At 42.2% G+C, this 16,805-nt stretch overlaps 1 protein-coding gene across 1 annotated transcript in view; it reads right to left on the bottom strand.

The window, feature by feature from the left end:
• The window catches only part of LOC128735310 (neuroligin-4, X-linked-like), a 163,768-nt gene that overhangs the window by 53,582 nt on the left and 93,381 nt on the right, over positions 1-16,805 (bottom strand). The window contains exons 5-7 of the mRNA XM_053829799.1: positions 16,268-16,462; positions 15,824-16,209; positions 15,554-15,699 (exon numbers count right to left, since the gene is read on the bottom strand). Of these exons, the coding sequence (XP_053685774.1) occupies positions 15,554-15,699; positions 15,824-16,209; positions 16,268-16,462 (727 nt within the window). The remainder of the gene's footprint in view (positions 1-15,553; positions 15,700-15,823; positions 16,210-16,267; positions 16,463-16,805) is intronic.

Below are 16,805 nucleotides of genomic sequence, written 5' to 3'. Positions count from 1 at the left end.
GAGAACTGATCAAGCAAATGGAACCAAATTTGCCATGTGCAGGTTCTAGGAGGCAGGAATTTTTTCTATGGTGTACTGAGACCCCTTCGTCCTTTAACAGGGAGCGGGGGGGGTCTCTTAAACAAATGAAATACAGATTTCTTCATAACTGGGATGGATTTACATGAAATTTTCGGAGGAGAATTTTCGAAATTATGGTGATAGGTCCCACTAGCCCCATTCACCGAGGCAAGTGGGACTTATATTCAAATTTGATTCAATAGCATAAAATAGTAGAAAATTATGTATGTTAACATCCAACATCGTTAAAGCATTGAAAAAAGCAACCAAAAACAATGTTTCTCCGAATGGTTCATCCAAAAACGCCGTTAAAAAATTAGATTACTTGCATATGCATTACGACACTACCTAGGCGACTCTCGGCTAGGCGGTTCATGCTAGATAGAGTCAGTAGGATCGTTGCACTGGCCCCGTAATTTTCCTGTACTCTAATAGCCGGCTGCGAAGTCTGTTGATAAAGAAGGGTAATGTCTAAAGACGGTATAAACCCAAGGCTTTGCTTTTTTTCTGTAAGCTAAATTTAGCAGCAGGCTAAAAATGCTCTCCGTTACCTACTCTAATTATCAGCCAGTAACAGTAGGGCTAACTACGCGTTTACCTAAATGCCTTACCTAAGGTATCTTTTACCTAAGAAATTCCCGATATAAAAGCCGAGCCTGTTCTGCAGTTCTTCAGTTGATTCACGTTTCGCCAGTCTAATCGTTCGAATCGTACCAAAATGCAGTCGTCTTGGGATGAGCTACCTTCAGAAATCTACGAAAACATATTTCAGTATTTCATCGTTTCAGATCTATTGAACGCTTTGCAGGTCTGCCGAAAATGGAACACGGTTATAGCCCAATCCCGGAAGCTACTTAGTGATATTTTCGTGAAAGCATATTCACTTAACGGCAGAAACAATTTCCAGACAATAGACAAGGAATTTGTCACCAACAATAATCGACGTTATCAGTGCATCACTTTTCCGCAGACTAGCAGATGGACGAAAATCGAATGGAAAAAGCTGGTTGCCGTAATTCGACAGCTGGACGATCAATGCCGTTTTCGCACGGCCGAGATTGAGGGCTTCCGTGGGTGCAACATGGCGATTCATAGTTTAATCCGAAAAATAAACTCCGGCTTGCCTCATCTCCAACAGTTAATCATCAACATCAATTTTGCAGACTTCGGCAACGATAATAAATGGGATACAACATTTAAAGAACTCTCCCAGCTAACCAGTGTTACAATGCGCTACGGTTACGATGAGGTTCTGGCAGCACTGCAAAGCAACTGTCCAAAGCTTACAAAACTTCATCTGATAAAGTGTACCGTAAGCAGACATCTGCAATCAGTCCTTAAGTTTCCGGAGCTCGAAGAGCTCGTTATTGACGCAGTGGAAGTCATACCCAGTGGATCAGGAACTATACCAACTGGTCTTGGCACACTCCACCTGCCGAAGTTGAAGTATTTCACCGCGCTGATTAGTAGACATACCATATTCAGTGACATAATGCGACCACCACATAACTTTCGGTTGGAACTACATGCCCCACATTTGAAATGCATCGACGCATCGTATCTAGCTCTACAGTTCATTACCATCGTTCAACCGAACGGGATACAATCGTTGACGCTGGATTTTGATCATTTTCCCCAACGCCGGCCAACAGCCGAATCGATTCAGATCAATCAGGCCGATTCAGGTTGGTTAAGTGAAGTGGAGCGATTCACACTCCTAACTGGCAAGAACTCAAGGCTTATGCCGAAGTTTTTGGATTTCGTCGGACGTAACTGTCCGCAACTCAAGGTACTGTTGCTAGAACAATACGTGGGTTCGAAGTACTTTGCCCAGCGCGGAGTTCAGTTGGTAAAGCACGCAAGTCGACCACCACGTCAGTGGAACCTAATGGCAGATGAATCGGTGCCGCAACTGGCAATCCATCGTATGCTTGACTTGCTGCAACTGACCAATGGTGATAGGTTTTAATCAGTAGAAAATAATTATCCTCTCTATGACGTATGTTTACTTTCATAATAATAAAAGCAAAGCTTTACTAAAACTATTTCTATTGCGTTTCATTTACTGTGGTTTCATATCATCCATTTTTTCTTTGAAAAGAACAAGACAACTTGAAAGAAATTTTCCGATGTTATCGAATTAAATTAAAATTTAAAAAGTTTTTCAAAACTTTCAAGAAGGTAAGACAGAAATTTAAGCAAGAAAACGAAAACTGAAACAAGAAACAGGTAGGTAAATAAACAAGGTATTAGATATTTAGCACCAGTAAACATTAAAGTGGAATGAGAAAATCAATAACAAAAAAAGAAAAACAGTCACGAGCATTGGATTTTATTTAACTGAATAAAAACATTATCTACACTGTGCTGATTCTAAAGGTGGGCAAAATGGATCTTTTGTGTGAGTGGCTTTGAACCGTTTATTTTCTGTAGCGAACTGATTCAGGCAGAACCAAGTGACAAAATCCGGACTTCAAGAAAAACGCATTCAAAGTTTGCTGCTCTGTATAGTTTATAGCTATCAATCGTTCTAAATCATCTTATAACTCTGGCTGTTTTTCAACATTTATGTAGTCTGATTAGAGTAAATTGTTACTTAGAAAATTCTTGATCGTTTACTGTCATTAACCCTCTAACGGGCAACACCGTAAAAACGATGCGATCAAGCTAATGACTATTTTGTCATGAAAGTACACACAAAAAAACCTTAAGTTCTGATTTTCATGCAAAAATAATAATCTGGAGGAGCGTCAGGTAAGAAAAAGTCCAATTTCTGTTTTTCTTTTTTCATGCCAAACGCTCTGCCCAGATATTTTTTCAATTCAGAAATATTACGAAATTAAAATAATGCTTCAAATTTACTCATAGAAAATTTTTTTAGGTCAATCATTTTGCTCTAGATGTTCTTTTCCTGCAAAAGTAAAAAAGGGAATATTCGCGCATTAATTATTTTCGGAATTTTTCGGAATTTTTGTTTTTGAAAGATGATAACTTTTGAATGCATGTTCAGAATGTTATGATATTAGTATCAAAATATCATCTGTTCAATCTTCATCAATCTGTTCTGAACACATTTTGCATATTGCCAATTATAAACAAATTCCGTATGCGGCTCTGGAGCTCTAAAAGCGAAGGCCGTCTACAGGCGGTCTTACCCGTTAAAGGGTTAACTAATTTTTTTAAATTTTGCGACTTGGTCCGGTCTGATTTAACACCGACCATATGATATCACGACAAGCAATCGAGTTGAGCAGTCGAATCAAGTAGTCGAGTCAAGCAGTTGGATCGAGCAGTCGAGCAGTTGAATCAAGCTGTTTAGTCAAGCAGTCCAGTCAAGTAGTGGAGTCTAGCAGCTAAGCCGAGCAGTTAAATCGAGCAGTCAACTCGAGCAGTTTAATCGACCATTTGAGTCGAGTAGTCCAGTCGATCAGTTGAATCCAGCAGTCTAGTGGAGCAGTTGAGTCGAGCAATCGAATCATTCAGTTTAGTCAAGCTGTCTACTGCCCATAAATGGAAGACAGTCACATATGCAAAAACGTGCAGCGGCGAAAAACGCATTTGAAACCGCCACATTTTTTCTTAAATATTGAGTAAATTTTGCAAACAAATCGTCCAAATCATCATAATATTACTTGAATATACATTATAGAATACTTTTACAAGCAATTCGTTCACAAGTGACCTACAATTTGTTCCAACACTTATAAAAACTACCGAAGTTACTGATATGCGTTTATTTGTGCTTGAATAAGCAAGAATAAACGCATAACAGTCACACTCACAGCATGCCTTGATCCTTGCGTTGCCGGTGAGCCGGTGACTGCCGGTGGAGTATTTTCAAGACCACGTGTCGTTGTTGTTTTGATAATTCACGTGCACGTTTAATTCAACTGTTTCAAATGTCTGTACTGAACTATTTGAAATTTTACGGGAATAAGGATAACTCTGCAGATAAACTTCCAGTTCCCAGCATTTTCTGCTTTTATTTGTAATTTGTTATCGTGGGGTCGCATAAGGGGTTTTGTTCAACTCAGAAACTGGTCGCTTTCCTGTGTCAGGAACACTCCCAGAACGTGTCCGAGTGTGACCAATGTGATCCAATGTGATCCTTGAAATGAACTATTCTGAGCTAGTTTTGCACTTTCGCGTACTTAGAGATGTCACATGTTGTATTTTAGTTCTATTCAGAAACTGATCCCTGTAGTGGTATCCGGAGCATTTCCGGATATGTGGTTAGATATGGTCAATGACGTCTTGAACACTTTATACAACTACCAATGGTTTAGTTTTGCAAATTCGAGTACTTAGAGGTGTCGTTTAATGGAATTATTGTGATTCAAGGTGGTTCAAGTTCCATATATTCCGGAACTTGTTCCGACTATAGCTTCGGAACCGTGTATCCGTTCCAAATTTTCTGCAATAGTGTTCTTGTAGGTCATAAAATCTTTCGTTTGGTAGTTGTTGCCGTCAAATCGGTTCAGGAATTTCCAAAATCAAATGCTTATTCATATATTTTCACACTGTGACTGTTATGCGTTTATTTGTAATATGGGACTGACATAGTTTGATATTTTTTTCTACATTTTGGGAACAAACATAGCTTTTTTGTTTGAAATATTGAAAAAATAGGTAATTTAAAGATGATTCCCAGGTTTATCTCAAAAATGATGAAAAGTCATATGGGACTGTTATGCGTTTATGGGCAGTCTAGTCGAGTCGAGTCAAGCGTTAGAATCGAGCAGTTTAGTCGAGCAGCTGATGCGACTAGTCCAATCGAGTAGTTGAATCGAGCAGTCAGGTCAGGTCGAGTGTTTAAGTCAAACAGTTGAGTCGCGCAGTGAAATCAAGCTGTCCAGTCAAGCAGTCCAGTCGAGGAGTTACGTCGAGCTGTCAAGTCGAGCAGGCGAATCGAACAGTCCAGTCAAGTAATTCAATCGTGGTGTTAAGTCGAGCGGTCGGGTCGAGAAATAAGTCGAACAAATGTGTCAAGTAGTCGAATCGAGCAGTTAAGCCAAATAGTCCACTAGAGCAGTTAAATCAAGCTGTTCAGTCAAGCAGTCAATCAGTCAGTCGATCTGTCCAATCAAGCAGCTGAGTCGAGCAGTCGAATCGAACAGTTCAGTTGAGCAGTCCAGTCGAGCAATCAAATCGAGCAGTCTAATCGACTAGTCCAGTCGAGCAGTCTAGTCAACCAGTTGAGCAATCGAAGCTGTCGACCAGTGAGATGACTGAGAATAGAACTCATTGCTACGAAAGCATGTCCTGTTAGAGACCTGGTTTTGGCTACAGACAAGCCTCTTATAGTTTAACGTATCTATATATATAAAAATATCACATAAATTATTTTTTTGCCCTCTGATTTTTCAAGCAAATTTCCCAGGGAGATGGGGGTGACAAAAACTTTAAAAATAATTTGAGATGGCTTGAATAGGCTCGAATATTTTATTTACAACTCAAACTACCCCTTCTAAGTAATGTTGGTCCGAGCAATCACAATTTTTGACAGTTTTGGCCTTTAGTATTCCTTTAAATTTATAAATTTTGAACCATTCAATCAGAAAAGATTTTTATTTGTTGTGCAAATAGTCATTTCCTTAATAGTTAAGAAGAACACCAAGCGTTTCCATTGAATTTTAAATTACGCACTAGAATCTCTTTTACGTCCATTCATTTTACGTGATTTCGCTTTACGACTGTTTTACGTCCAAAATTTGAATGAAAGTCCTCTTTTTACGACCGATTTTATTCACGTCTCCCAATAGTGGACGTAGAACAAGGTTTGAGTGTACTCAAGTCGCTTTTTACGCGAAGATTTTGTTGAAGTCTTCAGGGCATATTAAGAGCATTGTATCTGGGAAACAAAAAAAATATTCCTTTTTGAATTCGGTATGCTATTCAAAAACTCTGATAATAAATATCATCCCCCTATCAATAAATAAAATCCCCCTGGCAGTGCCGCTTCTCTATATTTCTCAGATTTTCGAAAAACTTATTTTTCACTGGATGTCATCGCAAGGAGTATTGATTAATCCGTACAAAACTTTGGGAAATTGAATGTGAGGTTGGAATGAGCAACTATACCAAATTTGGTTGAAATCGGAGATCGATTACAAAGGGCTATATCACTTGAGAGGGAATGATCCCAATATAAACTTAAAAATTGAATTTTTCAAAAAACCCATTATAGAATATTTTAAGACCTTTTTCAAATTAATCGTTTCGACCAATACTAGCATCCGGTGAAGAGAAATCTGACGTGCATCAAAGTTAAATAATAAGTGCCCTCGGACATAGCGTGCGCTGTGGACGTGAATGCTATTTAAAGCACCAGGTGTTAGGGGGGACTTCTGTATTCGGCACCGATTCGATAAGCGGGTTGTCGCCGAAAAAGTAAAAAGTAAAGTAAGTTTAACGGGATATTAGCAGTCATTAACTTTTCGTCAGAGAGCCCAATTTCGGAAGCAGTTTTTGGGTTTAAAAGCGGGGTTCTGTTTGTAAAAATGTAAATACTGCATTTTTCAAAATCCCATTACAAGTCTAATCAACTTCTAATTTAGGTGCAGTTTTTCAGTTCAGGGTTCAATTTTAAAATAAACGTAAAGTTCAAGTCCAAATTCAAATTTAAACTTGAATGCTAATCTACTGTCTAATCTCAAGTTCAATTTTAGATTGTACAGCACTCGTGCGCTAATTGCACATCCTCTAATCGCACCGTCTTTTAATTGCACGTCCGCTAACTGCACGATCGTGCAATTAAAAAGCAGTATTCTGTTAAACTACACGTGGTTTCCCAGGTGGTTGCTATAAACAAAAAGGCAGCGTTGCCGAATGCAAACTCTCTATCTCTGCATTACATAGATACATTACAAACAAATTCATGCAAATTTGGCTAAACTTTGACAAATTGAACACATTTTCATTAGGCTTTTAGTTCGTTTGTAAAAATTTAAATTGACTGAAGTTTTTGGAGCGTCTTAGTAGAATACGAAACCTAAAAATAAAAAATAAGAAAACTTATCCAATTTAATTCTACTATGTGTATTTTATTCAATGACAGATACCTATTTCGCCTACGACTTGCAGGCTTCCTCAGTGTCTGTTTTCGAACTTCGGAGTTCGAAAACAGACACTGAGGAAGCCTGCAAGTCGTAGGCGAAATACGTATCTGTCATTGAATAAAATACACATAGTAGAATTAAATTGGATAAGTTTTCTTATTTTTTATTTTTAGGTAAAATTTAAATGTTTTTCCCAAAATTCAGCGTACGTGTGAATGCATGTGGTTGGTAAACGGCTAGATAATGCGGAATATAGACCCCATAGTGGTCGTTAGCCTCTTATCCAGCAACTCCGATCCCGACCTCCTCGTGGTACCAGCCGGAATACGAGCAACCTTAGCGGAGATCGGGTAACCAACCCCGGTGGAAACTAAGGTCGTATACTAACCGGGAAGGAGGTAGTGAGTCTCGGCACTATAAGATGGCAGCCCCATCACGAGACTCGGTTGTGTTGCCCCAGTACGGCTACACACCTAATCAACACAAACTAACAACATTCAAGCATATTCGGAGCGGAATATTCGGCATCGACCTAGGCGACGAAATAAGGACGACGAATGGAGACTCGGGACTTGGAACTGCAGATCGCTAAATTTCGCAGGTTGCGAGCGGGTGCTGATTGAACAGCTGGAACCCCGCAAACTCGGCATCGTAGCTCTGCAGGAAATCTGTCGCAAAGGAGAGAAGGTATGGAAGATACGTGGCGGAAAGGCCCAGTTTTACCAGAGCGGTGGCGCTACCAACGAACTGGGAACGGGCTTTGTAGTGCTGGGCGGAATGCAGGATCGCGTGATAGATTGGAAGGCGATCAACGAGAGAATGTGTGTATTGAGGATAAAGGGCCGTTTCTTCAATTATAGCATCATTAACGTGCACTGCCCGCACGAAGGTAGACCCGACGATGAGAAAGAAGCGTTCTACGCGAGGCTGGAGGCTACGTACGACAGCTGCTCGCCACGGGACATCAAGATCGTCATCGGGGATATGAACGCTCAGGTCGGTAGGGAAGAAATGTATAGACCGGTGGTAGGACCCCATAGCCTGCACACCGACACAAACGATAACGGCCAACGATGTATAAACTTCGCAGCTTCCCGAGGCCTGGTGATCCGAAGTACCTTTTTCCCGCGCAAGGATATTCACAAAGCCACCTGGAGATCACCTGACCAACGTACAATGAACCAAATTGACCACGTTCTCATAGAGGGCCGGTTCTTCTCTAACATCACGAACGTACGCTCCCGTCGGGGTGCGGATATTGATTCTGACCATTACCTAGTAGCAGTACATGTGCGCTCAAAGCTGTCCACCGTATACCGGACACGTCAAAGCCGCCCTCCTCGGCTGAACATCAGGCAGCTAGATAACCCACAAGCTGCCGAGAACTACGCGCGAGTACTGAATGAGGCACTGCCTTCTTCCGAAGAGTTAGGTGCTTCAAACCTCGAAGACGGTTGGGGCAGAATACGCTCGGCCATCGGAGAGGCCGCTACCGCGGCACTAGGTATTGAGCCTCGGAGTACACAAAATGATTGGTTTGATGGGGAATGCCAACAAGCGGTGGAGGAGAAAAAAAACGCTTGGAAAAATTATCTAAGTATTGCCACTAGAGAGAACCTGGCCAAGTACCGACGAGCTAGGAACCAGTTGACCACGATCCTGAGGAGAAAAAAGCGCCAAAAGGAGGACAGAGATCGTGAAGAATTAGAACAACTATTCCGAGCTAACGACACGCGCAAGTTTTATGAGAAGGTGAACCAAACTCGGAAGGGCTACACACCGAAACCTGACATGTGTAGGGACGAGGGAGGGAATCTAATTACAAACGAGCGCGAGGTGGTCGACAGGTGGAAGCAGTTCTTCGATGAACACCTCAATGGCGAAGTCGCAGAAGGAGGCGGAACGGAAATTAACCTAGGAGCGCCCATGGAAGATAGTGATGTCCTAGCACCTGATCTCCAAGAAGTCAAACGAGAAATCAGGTTGCTGAAGACCAATAAAGCCGCTGGGAAGGACCGCCTACCGGCAGAGCTTTATAAACATGGCGGGGAAACGCTAGCAAAGGCTCTACACTGGGTTATTTCGAGGATTTGGGAGGAGGAAAAGCTACCGGAGGAATGGATGGAAGGAGTGGTTTGTCCCATCTACAAAAAGGGTGATCGGCTAGACTGCTGCAACTATCGTGGTATTACGTTGGTAAACGCCGCCTACAAGGTACTCTCCCAGATCCTGTTACGCCGGCTGTCACCGATAGCACAAGGTTTCGTAGGGAATTATCAGGCGGGTTTCATGGGGGCTCGCGCAACTACGGACCAAATATTTACTATCCGACAGATCTTGCAGAAATGTCGGGAGTACAACGTGCCCACGCATCACATCTTTATCGATTTCAAAGCAGCATACGATACAGTCGATCGAGACAAGCTATGGCAGATAATGCACGAATACGGTTTTCCGGACAAACTGACGCGACTGATCAGAGCTACATTGGATCGAGTGATGTGTTTCGTACGCATCTCTGGGACACTCTCGAGTCCCTTCGAGACGCGACGAGGGTTGAGACAAGGTGACGGTCTATCCTGCATGCTGTTCAACATCGCTCTTGAGGGGGTGATCCGACGAGCGGGCATTGAAACGAGAGGCACGATTTTTACCAAGAGTAGCCAACTTCTAGGCTTTGCAGATGACTTCGATATCATAGCCAGGAACTTTGCGACGGCGGAGGCAATCTACGCCAGACTGAAAGCGGAGTCTAGGAGAATTGGGCTAAAAATAAATGCGTCGAAGACCAAATACATGAAAGGAAGAGGCTCAAAGGAAACAAATGCGCGCCTCCCACGGACGGTAACCGTTGACGGCGACGAACTAGAAGTGGTAGAAGAGTTCGTGTATTTGGGATCGCTGGTGACCGCGGACAACAACACTAGTAAGGAGATCCAGCGGCGCATCCAAGCGGGAAATCGGGCCTACTTTGCCCTTCGTAAAACGCTACGATCAGGAAGCATACGCCGCCGCACGAAGCTAACAATGTACAAAACCATTATTAGACCGGTAGTTCTTTATGGACTTGAAGCCGTGACGCTGCTTACGGAGGACATACGCGCCCTTGCCGTGTTTGAGCGGAAAGTGCTGCGGACGATATTTGGCGGAGTACAAACTGAAAGCGGAGAGTGGCGGAGGCGTATGAATCACGAGCTACAGGCACTGCTTGGGGAGACTCCCATCGTACATCTAGCGAAAGTTAGCAGGCTACGGTGGGCCGGACACGTCGTAAGGATGCCGGACGACAGTGCGACGAAAACGGTCCTCTTCAACAACCCCACCGGCACCAGGAACAGGGGGGCCCAACGTGCACGATGGCTCGACCAGGTCGAAAGCGATTTGCGACTTCTGAGACGACTAGGAAATTGGCGACGAGTGGCCCAAGACCGAGTTGAATGGAGACGAGTGCTTGAAACAGCACGAGCCACCCCGGCTCTATGCTGCTGAAGAAGAAGAAGAAGTGAATGCATGTGAAGAGTTCTTTACAGTGATAACGCATCATGTTTTACAATAAATATTGGCAACCATCGTGCAATTAAAAAACGAAATTCGCTAATCGCATCGCCTCTTTCGTGCAATTAGCGAACGAGTGCTGTATTTAAATTTCACGGGTGGACCATACAGTGGATTGTGGACGTTACCCCGTTTTTTAATTTTCTTTGGTTATTCACTTTAATTCATGAAAAAAACATCTAAAGTAAACAATTTGGCAATTGAAAAGCATCTACCTACCTATCTACCTGCACCTTTTTGCAGATTTTCCTATGTTACCTAGATATCTCTTTTACACAGAAAGAAATTTGATTCCGATTCCATGAATGAAATCATGAAATGTGAATTCCGGTCAAATCATGACTGATCTGCCATATCAGGCAGCACAAAATCATGAATAATAATAGTTCATGATTTTGCGTTGCGTTGTACTGCAAGAAGCTCGTGATATCATGATTATTATTCATGGTGTATTTTCATAAATCATAAGCTAGAAACCTGGAATCATGAGTCATTTTGCTCGTTTTGGAGATCAAATTACTATCCGTGTAGACTTATGTAAAGTGGGTAATTTATTATCATTGGATACCCGTTTGAGTATATATTTTCGAATTGTTAATCGTTGAATTCGGTAGTCAGTTGCCTCTCGTGCATGTACGACTTATCAAAATTATAATTTTGAGTGTCGACATCAGTTATCGAAGTGTAGCAAAGGGTAGCAAGAACTAAATTTTAGTAGCTTATTTGAAGGAAGTTGATATAAAATGGATGATCTGCTGTTAGGCTTGGGTTCGGAATTCCGCGAGTTGAAATTGGGGGTCACGTTTACCAATCCATCCGCGTAAACCGCATATCATACTTTAAAATACGACTTCAAACCAGCCAGTGTGGACGTCAGCAAATCGGCAACGCTTGAGGTTGGATCCGATAAAGAAGTGACAGTTACCGTGCCACATCTGGATGGTTTTGGAGCTCCCAATACGGTGTTCAAGGGGAACCAACGGGATGTGCAAGTCAAGAAGACAAGAACTGAAGGCAAAATCGTTCAGCCTTCTCTGCAACCAGCTTCGATGAAAAATCCCACGAGACGCAATTCTAAAACCAAGGCGACACCACCGGATATTGCCAGAAAAGTCCTATCAATCTCGTGCCAAAACTCACCAAATCACCATTACCAAAGTCGCCACGGGCACCGGCTTCGAGTGCCAAAAATTCTCAACAGTCATCACCGAATATTCCAACTATCGACATGGATAATGGTAACGTTAATATGACGGTGCCCTCTTTGACAGTTCCGAAGCGACAAACTCGAGAGCATCACCCAATGAAGAGTTCACAGGCTAATAATACTAAACAAATATTACCGAGTATCCCGATGGACGAAGACATGGTCGTTCTATTTCCTACTCTGCTAGCTCCGACCAAGGTGGAAAAGGCTACTTCGAAACGAAGCTCCAAAACCAAGGGCATCGCAAGAACCGTCTCATCGATTGCGTACCAAAACATTCACCATTACGGAATTCGCCGTACAGCCGCCCAAACAAGAGTCCACAGGCACCGGCGCGGCCTGGAGTGCTAGCAATATTCAAGAGTCATTGCCGAATCTTCCAATTATCGGTATGGATGATGGAAATGATTTTATCACTGAGCCTTCGTTACCAGTTCCGACGGCACAGGCACAGCAACAGAAACAGGAAATTTGTTCAACCAAAGCCAAATCAGACACTAACAATAATGCGGATTCAATCGTAGAGGTTAAGCTACCTAGGGTACAAGCCCGGCCAACAGGGACCACTGAATTCCGTCTCGTCTGAGTCTAGTGAGGCCAGTGACAGTGACAGTAGTTCTGAATCGGACAGCTCTGCGGAGGACAAAAATGATTCTCCGATCAAAGGACAAAGCTGGGCAGAAGTGGTCAACCATGCTAATATGGTTGTTCAAAACCAGTTGACCAAGGATCTGTACCGGATTCAGATTAGGACTTAGCCGTTACAAAACCACGAAGAAATGATTGCGTGCAATTTTTTTTTTTTTTTTGTATGCCAGAAGGGCATTGGGTTAAAAGGCCACTGCGACAGTCTTAATGATCGTCTTTTGTGGCAGGCCCCGATTGCTGTACACAGTTTACGGATCGCTCATACCCATTGATGGAGTTGCGCGGAATAGTTGTAATCCTGTGCCCCAATTCGGTACTACATGGTTTATAAAGCCAATGACCGTTTTGGGATTTAGGCTCCATACCTGATATGGAGTAAGAAGGAAACTTCCTAAGAAGTTGTGCCTTGATAATGCAAGAGCTCCGCAATAGCAGAGCAGATGCGCTGAACTTTCAGGTTCAGAGTTACAAAAGCGGCAGGTGTCAGATGATACCTTGCCGATATTCTTTAAATGATAAAGAGCGGGGCTGTGTCCTGTTAGGAGTCCCGTGATCGTGCGTAGTTCACTACGAGTTAAATGGAGTAGTTTTTTAGCTACTGCAGGGTTTGGGTAGATAAACTGTTTAGCTTGTCTACAACCCTGTGTTTGATTCCAACGGGATGCTATTTCTAGCTTTTCCCATGTCATCAGTTCGCCTTGCGTGCAATTATATAGGTATAATTGATATTATTTTTTGATAAATGATAAAAATGACAATTTATAAGCACTAGAATAAGTATCTTTATATTTGAATGTCGAATAAATAAGTTAAGTGACCCAGTCGTTTTTCATTCCTCACATAAAAATAGTTTACACCGATGACCGAAATGTTCCCTTCTGGTTTACCAATATGCGAAACACAGGTCTCGGGGGACAGTGGGAATCCGGTTATAATTGGCTTCCTTTATAGCTTGGTCCAATTCGCGACTCTCCAGCTTAGGTAAAGAGGAACATTACAAACTTAGTACCTTAGTAAACGTGAAACGTTCCTCCAATGTTCCTTCGTAAGGATAAACACCTTACGATCTTTGCTTTATTACTTTCTTCTACCGTCCCACCGTCTATTAACCCTCTGGTGCCCCATTTAAGTCTGAAAAAAATTCGATAGCTTTCTTTTGTGATTCGTTATCTGAATTAGCTGATAAAAACCCAAATCTTAAAAAATATAACTATTACAAATATTTAAAAAAGTTTTTGTCTATCAGGTGTTTTATATTCAAAAACTCTACTATTTCTAGAAAAAGTATAAAAAGTGAGGTTCTCACAATATAGTAACACGAAAAAATGATTACTTTCGATGTTTTTACAAGTATAAATAAAAATATTGTTGCTCAATACACTATTTATCTAAAAATCTCATTAATTCAAATATCATTTTAATTTAAGGCTACATCCATTGAACAGTAATAATCATAATAGTTTTTGGCCCATTTTATCGATTTTACTATATTCTTATCATTCTTTAGTTAATACTTTTCGGTGATTTTTTTTAATTTCTTCCTCACACTAGAATATTCTTTAAAAACTCTAGAGATAAATCTCTATTGCAAAAAGTGTAAAGTCCCCAAATTACTGGTGGAATACATTGGCTCTCATGCATATTTGATTATCTACCAATCGTTTCGGGTACAACCTGGAGCAATACTTTGTCTTTCTTTGTGTCGCCTAAAAAGAGCTACAAACAATAAATAAAAATTCAAGAATTTTCAATACCGAAGTCTATTGGAAATGTACAGTTCTATCATTTTGTTTGGGTTACTGGCTAGCTAGCTGTCCAGTCGCTAGCTCCGATACTCTTTATCAGATTTTTTTCATCACCCCCGTAGAAAGGTTTTGTTTCCATTTGACCGGAGGCCGTTATTCTTCTTCGGTTCGAATTGCTGATTGGCTTTTAGACTTGACATTACTCAAAGGATTTTTTTTCGTTTGCTACGATCTGCTACTGGAAACGGAAGTACCCTTCCGCGCCCGAAGAATCCCGAACCACCGGATGATCGATGATGATGACGATGGTTTCACAGTGAATTGACAGTGAAATGAAAGTTTCAATATTGTGGGATTTCTCGCTTGGTTTGAAGAAAAAAATTTAATCACTTCAAATTAAACCTTTTGTTGAGACTTGAGAGCAACTTATAGGCTTGTGCAGGATTAAAAAAAAGCATTCGCTCATAAAAATTCATAAACTGTCGGAAAAATTACCCTACTATTATGTTTTTCTGTGTCTGTCCTCTATCCTTTGAGAGTTGTGTTAAGGCAAGCAGTAAGCCAGCTTTGGCTTGTAGTAGCAGCATTCGTAATCGCTAGGTCCTTTGCATAGTTGCTGTTTTCAGCAGAATAGAGAAAAAAACATGATTCTGGATTTCCCAACGAAGCCAGTTATGGTTCAGCAGACCCACCACCCGACCGGAGTCGGTGTTGTTGTATTCCCAATTGTCTTTCATCTTCGTGTGCCATTGTGTGTATGTGAACTTCTTCAGTTAGAAAATGTTATTTGCATTTGGATGAGTTAGAAGGGCTTTGCAAAAGAGCAAACAATAATGGTTGCGTCTGGCTCAATGGTAAGCACACAAGATGGGCAATCAGCCCGTGATGATGGGAGAGCACGCTTCGGTTGGTTGGTCAGATGTTTTACAATCTAACTTCCTAATTTGTGTTTTACGTCTTTCATCTTTTTTAAATCCAGCAAAACAATTTTGAGACACAAAATTTTAAGAAAAATTTAAAAAGTTGCAGCTTATTACAAAATCAACAATGAATTCCTACTATCAGTCGTTCCGCAACCCCTCGGAAAGCAGAAAGAAACAGATCAATACTTCAAAACGATTGATTTGTTGCCGGCGGCGTTTGTTGATTCACCATCCTCCCACCCTGAGCAGGTAGGTAGGCAGCAGCAGCAGCGGTCGCATCAATCATGTCTCGAGAAGCGTTCCCCTTTATACAGCCCCCCGGCATTGTTGGTTTAACACATTTCTCGTCTCAAGTACCTGATATTGATTGGATGCTGAATCGGTTTGTCCCAGTCCGTGTACTCGTTTCGCACGGCCGAAAAGATTTCGTTCAGATGGAAGGTGAATGCGTTCCTGATGTACGTTCGCAGCAGCCGATTGCGTTGTTCCTCTTCCAGACCGTACTGTTCCGTTCATGCGAAAGGGAATTGCAAAATTGAAAGAAAACAATAAATATGTAACATCACTTCTAGCAGGGTGAAGGCCGAAACCATCTAAAATGCCTCATTCGATTAGTATTCTACCAACCTGTATGTCGGAAGCACTGAAATCGTTGTAGCTCTCGGTTGTGGTCATACCGAGCATAAGTTCGCTGGTGATGAAGCCTTCCCCCGAATGTTCCATCGCGAACTCGGGATCCAGGGAGTCTTCCAGCGGCAGGAAGGGGCCCCAGGATGGCATGAACCGGACAGTCGTCAGTCTTACTCCCATCAGTGCTTCCAGCGGTTTGTCTCGCAGACACTCGGTGATGTCATCGGTGGATGGCTTACGGGCCGGCTTACCTGGTGGGGGTTCCACCAGCAGATGGCACGCCATCTGGTGGGACACTTCCAGCCGGATCGCATCTGGATCTGGTATCAGAGCCCACGGGCTGAGGGCGGTTCCGCTAAGCAGAATCGCCCGATTGATTAGTCCTGCCGAACGAGAGAAGTGCTTCTAGTTTCATGTAGTTACAGTATTTAATTGGAATACCTTTTCCGCTCTTTGAGATTAGAACCATGTTTGCTAACGCTGCTCCCGTGTCGTGACCGACCAGCGTGACTCGTTTGGGATCACCGCCAAACGCGGCAATGTTGTCCCGCACCCATTGCAGGGCAAGGATGATATCCATTAAACCTAGATTGCCACCAGATCCCGGTGATGTTGAGGCACGAGTTTTCAGAAAACCTGCAAAATTAAAGTTAAACAAAAATGAGAATTTTTAATTGTTCCCTCGAAAGTTCGTTCAATGCGTTGAATATGGAAATAATGGAACGAACACGAGCGAGAAATTTTCCACGTCAAGCGTTACCGAGTGTTTGCATCATTTTCCACCTAATGACCTGTAAACTGAACTCACGAACTGAACCGTGAATCAGTGCAATTAATATTTTCCAAGTTCTGCCATATCGTATCAATGACCGGAAGCAGAAAATTCGAGAGAAAAAAAACATCCTTCAACGGGAAATGCCATATGAAACGATGAGAAATGTTTTGCACTGACATGCCCGCCGGGTTGGCTTTTAGTTGG

This window comes from Sabethes cyaneus, chromosome 2 (assembly GCF_943734655.1).
Source record: "Sabethes cyaneus chromosome 2, idSabCyanKW18_F2, whole genome shotgun sequence".
In the NCBI taxonomy this organism is placed as follows: Eukaryota; Metazoa; Arthropoda; class Insecta; order Diptera; family Culicidae; genus Sabethes; species Sabethes cyaneus.
This window is presented reverse-complemented; position numbering and strand designations above follow the sequence as displayed.